Raw genomic sequence first — 20,392 nt, 5'->3', positions numbered from 1 at the left:
TGTACTTAACTGTACTTAAGTGTACTCGACTATGTTTCGACTTTACTTAATTAGTCTGATTCAGTACTTGATGATCTTTGTGTAGCCTGGAATGGTCTTGACCAAGGCTCGACCTGTCTCGACCTGTCTTAACTAGTCTTGATCTGTCTCAACTAGTCTCGACTCAGTCTCAACCATTCTTGACCTGTCTCGACTAGTCTTGACCTTCAAATTTAGTTTTGCCTGGTGTAAATCAGCCCATCAAACTAAATTAAATATTGATCTTACAAAATTCAAGCTTATTAGGTAGTTTGATTTATTGCTGTGAAATAAAAGAATTTAATTTTACAATATGTAGAAATAAAAGCTGCATAGTTTGATGAAAATCCAAGTTGATTTGAAAAAGTTATTAAAAAACTTAAAGTGTACTATCTCTATTTTGTTCGAACTGCAAATTCTAGCTTTTTTTTACCAAGATTACTTTAATTCTTAAATTTTACAAATATACAACAAAAAAGTAAATGACAGTGGATTCAGTAAGCTTGATATATATCTAAGATAGCTGCATAGTTTGATGAAAATCCAAGTTGATTTGAAAAAGTTATAAAGAAAAATGAGGATGCCTATCTGAAATTATATAATAACTTTTATTTTTACCTAATTAAATTCTTTCATTTCACAGCAATAAATCAAACTACCTTAATAAGCTTGAGTTTTGTAAGATCAATATTTAATTTAGTTAGATGGGCTGATTAACACTAGTCAAAACTAAATTTGAAGGTCAAGACTAGTCGAGAGAGGTCGAGACTGGTTGAGACTGAGTCGATACTAGTCGAGACAGGTCGAGACTAGTTAAGACAGGTCGAGACAGGTCGAGCCTTGGTCAAGACCATTCCAGGCTACACAAAGATCATCAAGTACTGAATCAGACTAATTAAGTAAAGTCGAAACATAGTCGAGTACACTTAAGTACAGTTAAGTACAGGCGAGACAATGTCGAGACTAGTCGAGTAAAATGTGTGCTCGATTTTACTGGTCGAGCACAAAAACTGGTCAATTCAGACTCTGAGCAGTTTGTAGTGTCAGCTTATTGGTCATAACTTCAGTACTGAAATGATTTATAACAAACCTTTCTTATTACATTTTTACGGATTAAGAAACAATGAAGAAACTTATTCACAATTTTGCTACTATTTTTAAGTACTTTTTGTCATTGAGCAGTGTAACTGTTTAGGGTCGAGTACACTTAAGTACAGTTAAGTACAGTCGAGACAATGTCGAGACTAGTCGAGTAAAATGTGTGCTCGATTACTGGTCGAGCACAAAAACTGGTCAATTCAGACTCTGAGCAGTTTGCAGTGTGATGATACCTTCTTACTAAATCAGACATTTGTGTAGTGATAGATTCTGAGCATTTGCTTTTATCGTTTGGAAGTGTTGGACGTCTGAATAAGACCAGCAGATACTAGGATTCAAACTGTTGATTGATATATCAATGAAATCGCCATGATTTGTTTGTTTTGCTTGAATATTACTGGCCATATTGTAGCTATGTGGAAGTGTTAGACGTCTTAATAAGACAAGCAGATACTAGTATTCAAATTGGTGATTGATATATCAATGAAATCGATTTGATTTGTTTGTTATGCTTGAATATTACTGGCCATATTACAGCTATGTTGTTGTACTTGTTCGAATACCATTACGTGTACAATAGTATGAGTCACGGTGGTATAATAACTATATCCTGTACTTTTGCAACTGAATGGTTTAATGGTGTCAATTTGTCAAAAAGCATAAAACTAAAGGATTTAAACTTTTATTTGATAGAAATCTGCAAATATTTCCGATTTTGGCATTACATGGTCAAAATGAGCATTTCAAAGCTTTTTAAATTTTGATGCATAAGTGGCATTTTAACTTGATATCTGACAGGTATTTATGTGTCAATATGTGTGTTTCTTTGCTTTAATCCAGTTGTATAACTCATTTGTGAACTCTTAATCTACAGAAAAGAAGATTATCTCAGATAATGTGTGCAAAATGTGCTGTATAAATGACCCTCGTCTAATGCCCTGTTTGGATCAAGGTAAATGTGAGGAGCTTGGATAAAAGTTGAAGTCCATATTGAAGATTTCACTAAATTTGTATAAAAAGCACTTTGTAATGTCTTTTGAACCTGTCTCATTTCACATAATATCTCTCTTTTCTTCTGTAGGATAGCAAGTGGTTCAAATATAAGCCTGTTTGGGCTAAAATTGCATGCAAGTTTTTCACTAAAAATTGAAAAATCTTTGCATTTGACCATACTGTATGCACAAAAAGTTGAATAAAAGAGTCCTTGTATGATCAGATTTATTGTATCATGTAACTTGAGTATAGAAATAATGAAAAAGACACAAATTTTTATTTCTTATAGCTTCAGTATGCATTTTTAAATGTAAATAAGTGCTACGGCCTAAATTGACCCTAAACTATTTTCAGTCTTACTTGGCCTAAGACCCTTTTAAATTAATATGATATGCTATTTGTAATTTTTCTTTCCATTTAAAGTACAATAAATACATATGTAAGGATTATTTATAACTAAAAAAATTTCACAAATTTAAAATTGCTGGAAAATATTGCATCTTCGTGTAAGGCCACCCTTAATTGAAAAACCTCCATTTTTAGGCACAGGCTCATATAAATTTAACTTTTGAATAATTATGCTAAGTCTGATAAATTAAATGAGTATTCTCTTGCTTTTGATACATAATATATTATATATTAAGGCATTTAAAAAGGTTTTTTTTGCAATATTTTGATTTTTAAAGCCCCAAATGTTGATAGTTGAAATTTTTCAATTTTAACGTCAAATTTTAACACGCAATGTTGAATATAGAATTTATCATATTGTCTTTAATATATATCCTATTGCCATGAAACTTTGTAAGCAGTCTCATAGTTTATTAAGCTTAGGTCATATTAAATTCTATTAAGATTGGTCAATTTTTTCTATCTTATTAGGTCCGAGTACACAGTTATCGTCCCTTGATTTTCGTTGTCCTCAAATATATTCCCTAGTGTGGACAGTGTGTTACTTGTCAAATTTTTGTATACCCCTTCCAAATTTATTTCTTTATGTTTTATGCCTCAAGTAGCAAGAAGGGGGATAAAATTACACTGTGAAAACATTTGATTCATGAATTATAATGTTAAGTAGTGATTTGGACCAGTTGAAAAAGGTCAAAAATTTGCATTTCGGAAGCTGTCAAAAGATTTCAAGACCCCCTTTACATAAAATTGTCCATATTTTGAGTTAGAGCTGATGAAGTTTTCTATAATTTGGATACAATTTGTCCCAAAAGTAGTACAACACACTGTAAAAGTATTATTGAGAAAGCGCAGGTGGGATTTTTTTTATTTCCATTTATTGTCTAAAAGAAATGCACTACGAAATAACTTTGTACTCGGACCATATTGTATGGCTTCAGCTTTCCTATAGATAACAAATCCAGAAAAAAGGCTTGGGACCCACAAATTTATAAATGTTTTAACATAATTTCGATAAATATCACCAGTTTAATTTTGATTATTTTTTCTTATTCAGTTAATAGAATAAACAAACATATAGTAAAAAGCAAATCCATATTTCTTTCAAAAACAATGTGTTTCAAAAAGTCTGAAATTGTCAGCTAGGACCACCTACAGATATTGGTTGAAATGATGGTTTTTATACACATAGTTCACTGGTTTAAAAGTTGTTGCATCACAGGTAGCATGTTCATTCCTGTTATCATTAAAACGTTGTACATGATCATTTTACTTTGATTATAAGATTTAACATCAGTTGATTTTTTAAAACTTTTTTGCACTTCTAGTAAAAAATATGAAAGCGATTTCAGGTGACTAGCAACATGGTTGTAGAGCATAACCGTCATAAGGTACATTCGATACTTGTTAATATTCACCAAGAAAAAATCCATATTAAATGGCAAATTCAAAAGCTCAAACACATAACACGAATGGATAACAAATGTCTTATCCCTGACTTTGTTCAGGCATTTTCTTATGTAGAAAATGGGGGATTAAACATGTGTTTAAAGCTATCTAAACCTTTCACTTGTATGACAGTCACATCAAATTCCATTATATTGACAACGATGTGTGAACAGAACAATAACTAAAGGAAAACGTGATGTCGTTACATCATAATTAGTTGTCATAAACGTAAATAGATAAAAAAAAAAAAAAAAAAAAAAAAAAACACTCAAAGTTAGAAAGAAAATAATTCTTTATAAAGGATAAGTTCAACTTCTTTCTTACAAAATGATAAAGTAGGCAAAGGTTTACGATAAAAATGCATCTTCTTGCACAATGTCTCATTTGCACATATGCTACGATTACACCACATTTTAACATTTTCTTATAATATATATTTTTAATAAACCAATTAGTATCTTCAAAATAAGAAACATCAGTTTAAACTTGATTGAACCCTGAGGTAACCAATGAACTACAAGACGCCATGAAATCAAATCTCACTTTTTAAAACATGACATCGATATAACACTATTTATTGCATTATTTTCGTTCTTATGGTTTATATTTTTAATTGACAAGTGGTTTCATTTATTTGCTCTTCAATCTATTCAGTGTGGGGTAACTTTGTAAAGTGTTGACATTGGAAAAACAATTAGATAATTATTTACACTAATTTAAGGGCTATGGATCTTTTACGGCTTTCTCCATTTTTTAAAAGAAAGAAATAGCACAATTGAGGCATTAATGTCAAAACCATTGATATTGATTTAAATATCCCGGTGTCTTTACATAAGGCAGAGGAAATACAGCAGTTATGACCAATTAATGCATGCAATACCGTAAATACGCTTCAATACATGTCTGTGGTACAATCGGTTGTTTTCATCGTTGATTGCACTCTACGGGTGCAACATGCATATTATCATTATTTTCAAGACCTGATACCATCTTTCCGTGTTTGTTAGGGTTCCTGTTTTGCACAGACTTTTTTTTGGTTAAGTTTTATCTAGTACATCAAAAATAAACATTGCCCACATAGAGTAGAAACAAATTCAAACTGAACAATTATCTTATGAGAATGTGTAGAATTTAGAATCTCTTTAAAGTATTATTTCATACAATGACGCAAAAAAAAAAAAGCAAAACCATACATTCTATCTTTAAGTTATATTTCAGTACTATTAGGAAAAAAAACATAAATGGCATATATCGATCAAAAATTAATTGTTACTTTGGGTACTAAAGTTTTCTTTAATGCCTATTCTGTCTTTTAATTGTAAACAACTACTACAATAAAAACGATTCTCATGGCATAATTAGAATGATACTGTTTCATTGATACAATACTTATTCATTAATATTTATCAAGAGATTGCTTTTATGACTTGGTTTAATTATTAACGTCGACCAAAAGATTTATCCTATAATTGCAGCGATTGATCCAAATTTAATGTGAAACCTAAGATAAGTACGTATGTGTTAGTCAGGGAAAGTAAATATATCTGTATATTAAGAGTCTGTGTTTTTTAATAAAATAACAACGTATAAGATGACAAACAAACATGACGTCTTACATCTCTATAAACCTATTCTCTTGTTTGACTTTGTTAACCAGGAACGGAGATTCATTGTGTAATGCTCCTTTACTTCAAAATGATGATTTGTCACTGGAAATTTTCTTCTAATGATCGTACTATATTGTTTGAAGTTTATTTTCCTCGTGGGAATAGTAGGTGACATTTATTTGCTATAACTTATTTAAATATTATTACTTTTTCTGCAAAAATAGTTATCTAATTTATAATTCATAGTATTTGCTATCTTTTGAGCCTCAAATAGAAAAACGAAGGCGAATGTTTTATGTTCTGGGGATAAGGTCGTGGAAATCGTTGCATCTTCCAATGATTGTAGAAGGTACTTCATCAAGATTTAAATTGTTAAGAGAATTCATGTGTGTAACTTAGTTGGAGCCTTAAACAGATGGCACTTATGGCTATAAACATATCGTATAGTTAAACCATTACATCTGCTATCATGGTGGAGTAGTTAGAACTAATTTCATTCATTTGTTTTCTGTATTCAATTCATACATTATTTCAATTTTGGTTCTAACCAAATCATAAGGTAGGCACGATGATGTGTGCAATCATCTTTGAAGTTGAGCCTATGTTATTAGAGTATGAACCATGGTTGCAGAGAACTTTAGGTTTACTCTCCGTTACTGCAAACATTCTTTAATACAGTATAATTACGCACTGATTAATGTGTGCTTGTATTTAGGTTTTTTTGTCAATCATACATAAAAGATATCGTTTCATCTTTTGCTATTTTTGTCCACTCTTATTGTCATGTATAAAGATAGTTTCCATTTTGTTTATCTCCCGATTTATTGAAAACAGTTTATCATTTTGTACCGCTACTATATATATGAAGATCCAACCTTAATGACATATCCTGCTAACAAAACATACTGAACAAGAATGTGTTCATAGTACACGGATGCCCCACTTGCACTATCATTTTAAATGTTCTGTGGACCGTGAAATTGGAGTCAATACTTTAATTTGGCATTAATATTAGAAAGAACATATTATAAGAAACATGTGTACTAAGTTTCAAGTTGATTGGACTTCAACTTCATCAAAAACTACCGTGACCAAAAACTTTAACCTGAAGGGGGACGAACGGAGGCACAGACCAGAAAACATAATGCCCCTCTTCTATCGTAGGTGGGGCATAAAAATACAACGAGAAGGAATGGTGAACTACTTACTTAACAAAATCTGTAAATTCTCTATCATCCCATTCTTTCCGTGTCGTAGGAGTATTGATAAAAATCCTGACCGTCACTTTCGGCCAAATCCAAATTGAGTACTGAAATTGGCATCCGTAACCACTACCAAAAATCATTTTTGTTTGTAAACTAGCTGGGTGACTCCATGATGATAGAGATAAATACCCGTATCTGCCTGCAGCAACAACAAAAAAAAAAAGAGAAAGGATTATTCTTCATAAAATTTATGGTATGCGTTGTATTAATAGACATGTTACGAAAAGGTATATTCTCGACGCTGAGGTTGACAAATTACACTTAAAAATTGGGGACGGTGTCAAAACATTGATTCTAGATTTAAACAGGTAACATTTGAATCCTGTGCGTCTTGGTTAATTAAAATCACATTTATCTAGACCATTGCTTTTGTGATACCATAAGACATAAAAGGTGTACACGTGCCGGATAGGGTGGGCTAGAAGACGGGGGCTGAGAGATACAAGTTCATTGGATTCTAGTTAGATTGATAATTAATACATAGTAAGCACGTTAGATATAAGTTTTATTGTTGTATTACAGTTCCTGAAAAAGCTCAATCTGTCGCTACACTAATCCCGCACAAAGCTCTGTCTGGTTGTTCTTTTTCTTTCTCGGGTGTCTCCATAAGCTTCCTATGACTCTGAAAGTTGTTAAGCGTCTTATAGCGTGTTCGACATATACCCGCCACTCTGATATACGCAAATTCATATTTTTACATTTTCTTCTTTCTGCTCTTGGTTTAAGCTCACAGTTGATGACATCTGTAAGGGGTAACGAGGTGCGATCGACATGATGACAAAACTTTAGGGGAAATCTGACTCCAAATCTGGTCCAATTAAAGACAATAGATTATACTGTTGGGCATCATTTTGGTGTCCTAGGAAACAACTTCGAATAAATCTTATATAATTTCTGTTGTCCTAAATAACCTATGTATGAATGCAATGTCTGCATAAGGTGTTGTTAAGGTGTAAATGCAAAGTTATTATGCAATGCTTTTGAAACTGTAGGGATGTTCAACCGGAGAGTAGTGAGTCATATTTTACTCAAACCTCTTATCGTTCTGAACATGCATGAAATATTTGCCACTGTACGTTAAGCAAGCAACAATCAATCAATCAAAAAATCCCATATAAGGAAACAACAAATTGAGTTGAAACTGTTTAATTTAAGATAAACTTGAAAGGAAATAAAGGACGCTATATGGCGGGGAGTAAATTTTCAAAAACTAAAATTGAATTAAAATCGTGTTTTATGTGTTTTAAAACAGACCCCGTTAGACAAAAATTTAAGCGGCAAACGACTGGATCAAAATACACGCACTCCTTTGTTTGTTTTACGTCACTATATAGAAATGACCGTTATATACATATATATTCACGAGTAGGTATAAAACAAATTATAATAATTAAGATTATTGGCAAGTAAATATAGGAAGATGTGGTATGAGTGCCAATGAGACAACTCTCCATCCATGTAACAATTTATAAAATAAAATTACACCATTATAGGTCAAGGTACGGCCTTCAATACGAAGCTTTGGCTCACACCGAATAGCAAGTTATACAGGGCCCAAAAATTACTAGTGATTAGCTATTAAAAATTAAGATTATTGGCAAGGTCTATCAAGGGCTCGCCGAAGAATTCACACATGTACATGTATGTACCCCCGTACCCCGTGTCTCCGATGCCCCGCACATCTACTGCATTATCATGATCCCCTCCTCCTTCCATTTTTTTTGCATTATAGTTTCTTAAAAATATTATGCGATTCGTTAATATTTATTTCTTATATTTTTCTTATAGTACAAATGCTATTGAATAGTCGTTCCATACGGAATTGCCTCCAAAAGGATCAATGCAGGTTTTAAATCATATTCAATGTTAATTTTTTTGTGTTTTGACACAGTTCCCACATTTAAATTGTAATTAATCAACCTCAGCGTCGTGAATATAACTTTTCGTAACATGTCTATGACCTCAGACGACGTAACTATTATAGCATACATGTTTACACGCCCATGTTAATCCTGTAAACATACCCTTATTGAATGTCATATGATTTATTCCTTTTGTTTGTTTGATGACCAATACTAAATTACCTTTGATCTTTCATTCGTGAAATGTCAATTTAATGTTTTTACAAATAAGTATTTTTTAGATGATTCTGTATGCCAAACACTATATTAATAACAAAACAAATGTTAAACTCAACAGAATATGATTGTGAAAAAGACCCCATCTCCTTTACCCTTTTACGAGGTTCATTGAAATGCATTGTAGAGCACTGTTTCTCATTTTTAGCTTATTCTATGAGTGTTAAAAGTGTCAGACACCTTAAATACAAAATGAATCAAGTATATGCATACAAATCAAACACCTTCGAAACAATTTTCTGAATGTACCTTCATCAGGAACGCCTAATGCCAAATATTCTAAATCCAAGAATGTATAAGAACCGAAACAGTTGAAGTGCTTCGTAACCATATGCATAAAGGATAGTCAAATCAATCGAAGGTCAACTTTGCCAGAAGGAGTTGGTATCTCAGTTTCTGAATAATTTCAAAATTGTTCAAAGTTTTGTTTGAAATCATACCTCGTGTCTGATAGTCCACCACTAGAGGTATAGACATAAATACATCTTGGATTTCAACATAGGAAGCCCTGCAGAATAATAATTACCTGTGGTTTGGTCCTGTTTAATATTGGGGAGTGGTTTGCAGTTTCCTTTGCATTCAGTATCATTGTAGTTTATCTTGATTTTTGACTCATCTTCAAACATATTGCATTCTTCGTCAAAATCACAAATAGGCTCTGGAATAGAAATGTTGTGCTGAATTAGAAATGCAATACAATCAGTCAGGAAACTTATAAACACCAAATCGAGTAATTACCGAATTCTTATAACAAACACAGCACAGTTGGGACTGGTACAATGCACGAGTTGGACATGTTTAAAAAACTAAATGTTACGGTGATAAAAGCTAAACAATTAAAGGAAAATACCACCAATCTCTGACTAGACATTTCTGAGAGCCTGATATGTCTGAGATTTTCAGTACTTTACACTTTCAATGCTACTTGGTTTCTTTTTACCTTTCTCCTTCATTAACTTTTAAAATCTTTTTAAACATGAAAAATAAACTCATCATAGAAACCAGGCTTAAAAATTGCTTTGAACTTAATATTCTATCAACATTTACATTCAACTTGTAAATTACATCATATTGAATTTGACATTTGATGAATAATGCTTCAAACGATAGTTGGTTTTTTCTATAGTATTTGCCAGTTGTATAATTTCCTTGACTTTAAAATTACTCTTTCGGTTTAGTTTACTTCTCTGTTTTTATTTTAATCTGTGTTTTTAGGAGATTTTTTTATCATAGTTAGTCTTCTTCTATAAGAGTAGAAATGAAACTACAAGTTATACTCTAAATTAAAGAAGGGAACAGAAAAGTTTTTACGTAATTGAATAACATTACAATAATTTCGATATTTTATCCAATTTCGGTAAATCTTGGGGAATGTTTAAAACTATATCATGATTTAAAAACTATTTTCTAAGTGAAGATGTTTAAATTGCCTGCCATTCTTTTAGGTGAGGGAAAAACATCCATTGGATGATTTTAAAATTGAATAATTTTATTATTAACAAATAACAAATTAATCAATTTTCAAATTGAAAGCATAAAGAAAAACTACTTCTTCAATATTGGAAATGTAATTGAAATATAATCAATCAATAAAGTTGCATTTTAGAAAATAAATCGTTCAATGAATAAATACACTAACTTAATAATTTAGAAGTAAACAACATTTTTACAACGAAATATTGACGATGACACGGTTCTCTAATACTTATATTAAATGTCATTTCACTGAACAAGCAAAATAAGAATAATAATTATTTCAAAATCTTATAAAGGCAGAATTTAAAAAAAAGAGTAGTTAGCTGTAATCAACCAGTTTGGTTTTCTTTCGTCAAAATCGTAGTTTTTGTTGAAATGAGTCTATATGCATTGTTAATTGTATCATCTGGATATTATTTAGATTTTAATATTCATGCTTGTATTTTATAAATCAAATATACAAAAGGAGAAATCGCTTGATTTGTTTACTTCGATTCGAGTTTAAAACCCGGATCTGTTTTTCCTCAATCGATTGATGACTTTTCAAAAGCGGTATACTACTGTTACTTTTATTTATTGACATTATTGGAACACATTTAAACGTGTTGCAGCCTACCAATAAACTTTCAAATGAGGGGGAAAAAAACACTGTATTAGTGTCCTGTATCCGAAGGAATGCTCTAAACTAACTATTTGAAAACCAAGAGTGTATAATATACATATGAATGTGGAAAGTATACAACAAGAAAACTCAATATTCTCTTGTTCATAATGCCTTGTTATAATAAGGCTTAAATGTATCAATGTGTGATTTGAAAATCCATTATACAGATGAAATCGCATAGTCACTAAGCATTTAATAAAAATGTATGAAAGTCTTTTACAGCTTCTTTTCTTTGTATGTGTCATTCGTCATAAGCCGTATGTTGCATCGGGTCACATTCTCTCTGGACCAACCTACAACACCTGCACCCAGACCAAAAGTATGAAACCTAAACTGTAATAACTTAAATAGCAGAACAAACAAAACTGTGTTTTAATTCCAGAACATTATGTTCTATATATATAGTGTCGGTTACAAAACACTGTCTACTGGGCAGGTGTTCCAAAGAAGACTAGCAATCTACCAGCAGCAATGTCAACCAAAGGCTGGAAAACGAAAAACCATATAACAAATTATATTTTAGTAGAAAAGTAATGAATAACAAAAAACAACATTAATCGAAATAAATTATAACGGAAGTAAATACGGCGAAACGGATGCAATCAAACTAAAAAAGCATGATGCTGAAATTGATATTTCAGATAAAACTATGAGGGTAAATAATTGATTTGTCAATTGAGGAAGTGTGCAAACATCAAAAAATGTATAAGGCGTTATCATATACTTGCCACCGCTGTTAGTTTAGTTTTATCTTCTGACACTTTGATGTTTATAAATGAAAATCACAAGAAGGTTAAGGTCAACTTTGTACTTGTTTTGTCGAACTGTCACGTTGCAATTAAACAAGACAAGGATAACATGTTTTGTGAGCTTTTCAAAACAGAGACGTCGTCTGATCTGAACATTTACTGACTACGTTCTAACCATGACTGTTATAAAGTGCCGATTACCAGGTTGGGTAATGTGTACACAATAAACTCATCATATACGCCAGGAATGAAAATTTGTATATACGCCAGACGCGAGTTCGTCTTTAAAAGAATCATTAGTGTAGCTCGAATCCAAAAAATTAAAATGCAGATTTTTACTCTGTCAACGCATTTGGTCTCGTTATTTTTTTAGTTCCATCAAACTCCCTTCCTCTTGATATTCTTTTATTCTTGTGTTTTTTTTTAATTATTATTATTACCCTGATTTGTATCTTAGTATTATATTTGTGATATTTGAACATCTTTGAACTACTATTGCTTCTATGGCACAACTTGACTTTCCATCTTCCTTTTTTGTATTCGAATTAGTTTAATTGAACAACATGTATCATCAATACGACACATTTGCGTTCATTCTTGCACAACGAATGATCATTGTTAACATGACTACTAATAATAAATATACTCATCAAAGATACCAAGTCGGATTTTTTTTATCTGCGTCAGACGCTCGTTTCGTCTACAAAAGACTCAGCAGTGACTCCCGAATAACAAAAAAGAGCTGAAAAGTCAAAACTAGCAAAAAAGTACAAACTTGAGGACAAAGATTCCAAAAAGTTTTGCCAAATACAGCTATTAAAGGTAATCTATTCCTGAGGTAGAAAAGCCGTAGTTTTTCAAAAATTTTAAAATACAGTGGAAACACTTATTATTATAGGAGATACAATGTATATGATATTCTCGGAGTTCGGTATTTAAAAAAAATAAATTATTGAGCTATCAAACAGGGGAAGAATAATACTGTACTGAATATTGTCGTAAATAACTTGTACTTTTCAAAACATGGCATATTTTCAACTAATTTTAAGTATTAATAAAAGTCGTGTTTGTTACTGAATTTTTATGATGAAAACACAATTCTAATTACATTTCTATTTACACTCATTAAATGTATGAACGTGTATTCGTAATCTATGTGTCATTGTGGGTTAAGAACAGATTATTACAATTATACTGAAAACATAAAGATAAATAAATTAACAATTATTTTCTTGGAAAACGTAAAATGAAAGGAATATAAAAAATTGTTATGATCGTAAAAGAACCAATTATAGTACATAGGAAAGAAAATCAAAATCATAAGATCAAAAGTAGACAATAGGGGTTCAAACATCTTTAACCACAACTCGTCAGATCCTATCAACTAAGTGCATAAAATGAGATATTTGAAGGCACAGAATTATCATATTGATGCATCTAAGGGATTTCTTTTGTTTTCGGTTGATGTGTTTGATATTGAAAACACATAACAGACTTCAATGAGGGACGAAGTTTGATTCACAGTGATTGCTAATGAAACTTGGTAGTGAACCGTAAAAAGTAAAATAACAAAAATACTGAAATCCAAAGAAAATTAAAAAAATAAAGTCTCTTATCGAAAATCAAAATCAAAAGCTAAAACACATCAAACGAATGGAATTGTTTAACTGAATTTTTCTGTAAGCAAACATCATAAGAAGTTCAATTCAAACTGGATGAAATAAAGCGAACAAATTGAATAGAAGAATAGAATTTGGCGTCTCTATATCATCGACCGATTACAAAAGCTTTGATTCTAGAAAATAATATGAAACGAAAATTCTGATGTAGCTACAGTTCAATCTATACGAAATGGTTTATCATTGTTTACTGTATACTGTGTATTCGAGTTCAGATATTTTGAGAACGGACAGATTTTTCTACATATCCTTCGGTAAATTAGTACAAATACAACAATTGTATATCTTAACTTATGTGGTTTAATGCATATCAGTCTGTTGTATTTTTACTTCGAAAAAATGTAAAGTTTTCTTAGCACAGTTTTGTAAGATTTTCTATATGCCTTCGTCTTATGCCTCTAAACTACTTGACGTCACATGTATATTCTTGGTGTCAAACATAAAAACTAGAAGTTTTCATACTTTTCGTGGACGTCTGAATATTGACAAAAGGATATTTAAATGCACAAATTGTGACGTTTTTTCGTTAATTTTCGAGATATTTCATCCAATAATAATTGTATTTAAATTTATGATTGAATAACATAAAAAGTTAATGTTGACAATTAGATGAGTTTTTGTATTTTTATTTTTGTGAACTTGATTGATGTCTAATGCAAATATACTGCAATCTTCTGTTTATGCATATCCGACTTATGGTTATTGATGTTTGTTGACAATGGAATTGCATTTCTTGTCAAAGTCTGAAATTCTAAAGGAATGAGAAACTACACTGGTTGACTGACAAATGACGTCACAAATGCACTTTTAGTTTACGTATCAATGTAAATATAACGGAATTTGACGAGACTGTCATCAAAGTGAGAGGGTTAGCGCTATAAAACCAGGTTTAATCCACCATTTTCTACATTTGAAAATACCTGTACCAAGTCAGGAATATGACAGAGCTTGTCCATTCGTTTTTGATGCGTTTTGTTATTTGATTTTGCCATGTGATTATGGACTTTCCGAATTGATTTTCCTCTAAGTTCAGTATTTTTGTGATCTTCCTTTTCATTTTTTAAAGCATTTCCGGTATAAAAAATGACTCGAAGCTTTCTTGTATATCATCGCTCTAGCATAAAACAATTACAATAGTCATTAGTCCGGATATTAATTGTGTGCTTTTTATCAATGCTATTTTTTCGATCGCAATTCATCAATTCCACAAATACTGATAGACTGTCTATTACTAAAAATATTGCTAAAGGACATTTACATAGAAAAATAAACAATGATCTATTCATATAAGATTGATATATTAATTCATATTCTATAGAAGAATGTGACGCGGTGTATAGAACTCAACAGTCTGAAATTCTTGGAAGTAGAATAATGAATGAGTTGTTCAGCTGGTTAATATTGTTATGATATATGTATGTATATTGTATAGAAAGTCTTGATAAAAAGGTAATCAGAATCAATTAATCAATAAGGGTGCCCGCAATAGCATTGTTTACTAATAAAGTGTTCAGACACCGCAAATTAAAGCAAGTATAGAATACCAGGATGGTTCACAGTTATTAACGCATGGTATCAGTCGCTGTTATAAAATAAAGCATGTTCCGGTACGATCAAACAGAACACTGCAATTCTGCATTTTAATACTAGAAGAGGCTTTTATATTTTTTGTGGCATAACTTTTGCATAGAATTATAAATCAAGTAATCTGGCTATGCCTTTAATAACTCTTCACTAAAAAGAGTTAGACGATGTAGTATGATTGACAGTTAGACATCAAAACATCCAATATCAAATGAATATGTAAGCAATAAAAAATAATATTAAGAAGTATTCTGAAGAATAAAGAATATTTATTTGTTTTTAGAAATAGTCATCATACGCCCTTCAACAATCACCCAAACCTATACCGTTAAGAAAGCTAAGACAAAAAAAAAAAGACATTACAAAAAGTAAAACAATTTAAACGAAGAAACCATGACATGATTTGTGAACAAAAATAACTTCTGGTTTGCTTTGAGGGAGATTTAAGTAAATCATTTATTGCATATGATCGTTTTAATTCTAATTCAAACATTGTTAACTTTTGAAAGCTACAAAAGCTAGTTACAATATGAAAAACACAATGAAAACATTTTGAATGTAAACATGATTGTGTTTATTTTGGTCTTTAGAAGTGAATTTGTAATATCGACAGATCTTGTAATTTGATCACCGTATCTTCCTTTTTTCACCAATACAACATGTCAGTGTTTTAGAAATTTTAACTCTCAAGTATACATTTTACGTTTACATGTACTTGAAAATACAGACAAAAAAAAATAACTAAATATCTGAGAAATATATCGTAATTGTATCTTAATTGTGTTTTATCTTACCACTCAATCACTTATACAGATAGTTTATCAGTTATTATAGCATCTATTATTCACGAACGTTCGTTCTTCTAACGTATGCAATTCATATATAAAAGATAAGTACTGTTTGATATAGCCAATACCATTTTTATTTGACATTGAAACAGTATATCATACATAGAACAATACCATTTCATTAATTACGAACCTATAGAATCATTATTATCTTAATGCTGACCGTGATGGAACAATATGATATTGAAGTATGCGACAGTTCAAAAATGCAATTAACGACACTCCCGCAATGCATTTGAAAACCCCTCAGTTCCTGTAAAATGTACTTATTTGACTCTAATATAATGTTAAAAGCATTACTTCATTGATACTACATGTATTATTGGTTGCTGAGCAAAGGGGTTGGGATAAATGAGTTGTTATTCATTCGTTTGGTGTGTTTGAGCTTTTGCTTTTGCCATTTGATTAGGGACTTTCAATTTTGAGTTTTCCTCAAAATATACATAAAAAAAGATATACACAAAACAGATATGTTATTGCTGTTCATAATCTCGACAAACCAGTTTGCTAAAAGTTTATTTTTTTCTACTTTATTTTTCAAGGAAATAGTTAAACATTCAAAGCACTATATCAAATATAAGTCGTTCGACTATCAAAACAGGTGTTAAAATGAACTTTAGAAATAGAAAGCCAGAATGAAAAAAAGATATACATAGACATGTGTAGGGTTTCACGATTGATAAGGTATCCTAAAACAACTAGGGAAGCAAAACTCAAATGACATACTCCTATATTGAAATCTTCGTAAAGTAATAAGGGAGTCAGTCAAACTATACGTATGTCATATTTGAAATGCACATTTATTTATATAGATCATTTAAATCTAATCAGATATCAATCCGTTAAAAAATTGATAGCTAACTTTTCTTAAACTATCTTATTATCAAAATTTGACTGAATTACTCTCTGTGGAATTGTTATCTTATTATGTCTGCAGTTTTATTTTTACGCTTTTATAAGATGCAGATTTTAAATTGCGAACTGGAAGTAATATAATCGAAAGTGTTCATATGAAATTAATACTCCTTTTTCCCTATCATACATTACACACAAATTCAGTGGAAGCAAAGCAAGTGGATCATCTATTGACCATATAGAGCCAATTGCATTGAGTGTGTAGATAAAGGTGATATCTTTGGCTAGCTTGCTTGTTAGCTGAACCGTGGAGTCATTATTAGGTAAGGTGTACTACCCTCCTTTCGCCTAGTCCTACAAAGATATATCTTCTTGTCTACTCTGGTAGTTTACCTAACCTAATAATGACTTCCCGGCTCATCTAGCAAGCAAGCTAACCAAAGATACTACCTTTAACTACACACTCAATGCAATCGGCTGTAACAAAAATGTCACTTAAATATATCTATATATCATGATATGCTGATAGATTTTGGGTCCCATTTATAAACATTAAAAAAAATTAACTGTGTTTAGTATCATTGGATAGAAGTGTAAACGTATTATTTGTTGATAATTTAAACAAAATGTTAATGAAACATAATTAACAGGCGATGCGAATATAAGCCCTCTCCAACCAACAAAGTACATTTATAACATATAAAAACACCACACACCCAATATATACAAAGGTTATAAGTAAACGTCAGAAATTGAAACAGAATAATATTTAGTATTATTAACATATCGACTACTAGCACCAAAATTAATGAGCGCCAAATCTTACCCCCCCTTTTTTCTCTTATTTTCATTTTTGGCTTATCAAACCATTTGTGGTAAAACAATAACACATGAATACCTGAACATTGCATCTAACACCAAACAAGATGATCTTATTGTAACAGGTCTATACATTCATTACAGACAAATTTCAGAATTGTCAGACTTTTGACGTTAAATTTTAAGCACATGTTATATATGATTAAAAATACATAACCAACTTTACTCTCATCTTAATGCGTAGACTATCTTTTTAAAGGATAGTACTTGTTTTCTTCTTTTTTGTATTTATCATTTTGTTAAAATGAACATTTTATCGGTTAATATGACAAGCTGCTTAAGATTATCAATTATGAATCTGAATATAACTACGTTAAAACAGGCGATTAAAAAAGGTTTGACACTTGATTCGTGAGAAGGGCTACAGTGTTACAAGATAATACAGAAAAGAATCTTGTCTTATAAAAGTAATAATTCATAATTTTAAATTAAATGTATGATGTTTATCTAATTCATCATTACTTGGCACAAGATCATTCAAGAGGGATGAATTTATTTATTAATAATGTGTGTTGTGATAATTAATATCTATGATACATAGCAGCAATCAACGACTCTAAAGTAGTAAAAATAGAAATAGTGCTCTAACTATATTAAATGCATCTATTGCATAAGTTATCAAATTTCTTTTCTTAAATAATGTATTTATATGAAAATAAAGAGATGGTGTGTGACTGACAATATAACACCTATCTAACAGAATTAAATAAAATGAAAGTAAGCAATTATAGGCAACTGTACGACCTTAAACAATGAGAAAACCTTATACTGTATAGTCGGCTATCAAACCGCCCGATATATATATATATAAAAAGTGGGTCTCAAATCAAAACAGAAATCTGGCGTTTTTGCTTACAACATTTTTTTTTTAAAAGAAAAACAATTTTGACAGACAGGAACTAACGACAACCCCAAAACTACAGGCTTCCGACTTTCACATGTACATAATAATAATTCATATTAAGATACATACCTTGAAACTGTATTGTAAAATTTCCGAGGGAACTTTGATTCTCTGAATAATTTGATGTACGGAAAGATACTTCAATTGTGCAGTTTTCTCGTAGAAAACAAGAATTGTGAATAGCACGTGTTGTGGTTATGTTGCCATTCCGAGTAACAAAGTTAATTTCTACTAACTGATTAACACTTTTTGGTCCCGCTGATTTACCTTCGGAAGTCTTTACTCTCAAACGTTTTGGACTTTCTATGTTATTTTGTATGTTCATTTTTAAATCTCCTAGTACATATCCTTTCGGAAATTCCTTGTCAAAGATGTCAAAACAGATACTGATAAGTCCAGATGTATTCCTATTGTTCGAGCATGTTCTTGACAGATATGTCAGATTGAAAGGCACTATGCAGCAACAACGTTCCACAAAAAATAAAATAAAAGATAATTCAAAAGGTTTCATTTTACATGCAGCTTTAGTTCTCAATGTATTTCACTTTTATCATATATAGCGATTGTTTTTTTTTTTTTATTTAATCAAACAGATCTATGCGATTGATAACGATTTTTTCTGCTGTAACGCATTATCATTGTATTTAGTAGTCTTTGCTTCATATTCATGTCATTAGTTGTATTTCAATACTATCCAGTTTTATAGATGATAGCTGTAAAACTGAAAGTAAACAAGATCGCTGATTGGATATTGAAACAATATTGATATATGTAATGTTCTTGTGGGGGAGTGAAAGAAAAATAATGATACTACTCAACTGATAAAGGTACCACACTTTAAACATTGATTATGAATATTTTAATCCTATATTTGCATTATTTCCAGCTTCTAAGAAACCGCAGAAGACGGCAGGAAATAGATAGAATCCTGAATGACAAATTCTCTCAAAATGCCGTCAATAATCAATGAGTAAAGTGGAAGCTAATGCGTGTAAAGGACGTAATAAATAACTTAAGCTTGGAACTTTTGATAATAAAATGCAATCTTTCATTTAATTTCTGATCACGCGATTATAAAGTGGGAAATAGTTCTGTTTACTTCATTTACTATAACTTTGCTGATCTCTTACGCATAGTATACACTGTCAGGTTAATTAAGAATAAGATGATTTTGTGATTAAAAATATGCCGTATTTCTTAACAAACGACTTGAAAAAGAATATCTACACATGTAAAGCCCACTATATATCCCTCCCTCTCCTTTCAACAGTGAAAAGAGATATATGCATGCTAACCAAACATACAATATTATAGAAGTGAATTCAAGTTTTGAAAGATTGTAACAAAACCAATTAGCATGCAAGATGGAAAATGTAAAGGCTCCAGGCTCGAGACAAGTACATAATGTATTTGGCTGAGTAAATTTTATCTACTCAACCGTCTAATTGACGTTGGCCATTATTGAAGAAGTTAAAAAATAATCGGTATATAAATTTTTCTAGACGATCATATTTGATCTTTTCCGATATTGAATATGAACACCAAAAAATAATGATTTTTTTCGGTTGTAGATGTGCCAGGTGCTAAAATCAAATCAGACAATCGGTCATAATGGTTTATAGAGGAAATTACTATCTCTGCCTTACTGAATTGGTTTGTGAGCTCTTTGTCGATAATTGCGACTTTTTATTGATATTTTCCCCCGGTTTATGTGATTTGGGCTTCATGTTTTGATCTTTATAATTCAGAAACTATTCTAGTTTTATTCCTTTTATTTGTTA

General features: G+C 31.0%; 1 protein-coding gene across 1 annotated transcript in view; it reads right to left on the bottom strand.

Annotated features, from left to right (window-relative positions):
* LOC143047654 (uncharacterized) overlaps positions 1-19,321 on the bottom strand; it is a 58,878-nt gene extending 39,557 nt beyond the window's left edge. The window contains exons 1-3 of the mRNA XM_076220840.1: positions 18,681-19,321; positions 9,500-9,631; positions 6,779-6,974 (exon numbers count right to left, since the gene is read on the bottom strand). Of these exons, the coding sequence (XP_076076955.1) occupies positions 6,779-6,974; positions 9,500-9,631; positions 18,681-19,122 (770 nt within the window). The 5' untranslated portion in view covers positions 19,123-19,321. The remainder of the gene's footprint in view (positions 1-6,778; positions 6,975-9,499; positions 9,632-18,680) is intronic.
* Positions 19,322-20,392: the final 1,071 nt, after the last annotated feature.

The sequence above is a fragment of the Mytilus galloprovincialis genome, chromosome 10 (genome assembly GCF_965363235.1).
Source record: "Mytilus galloprovincialis chromosome 10, xbMytGall1.hap1.1, whole genome shotgun sequence".
NCBI lineage: Eukaryota > Metazoa > Mollusca > Bivalvia > Mytilida > Mytilidae > Mytilus > Mytilus galloprovincialis.
Note: the sequence above shows the minus strand (reverse complement) of the source record. Positions and strands in the feature narration are given on the sequence as shown.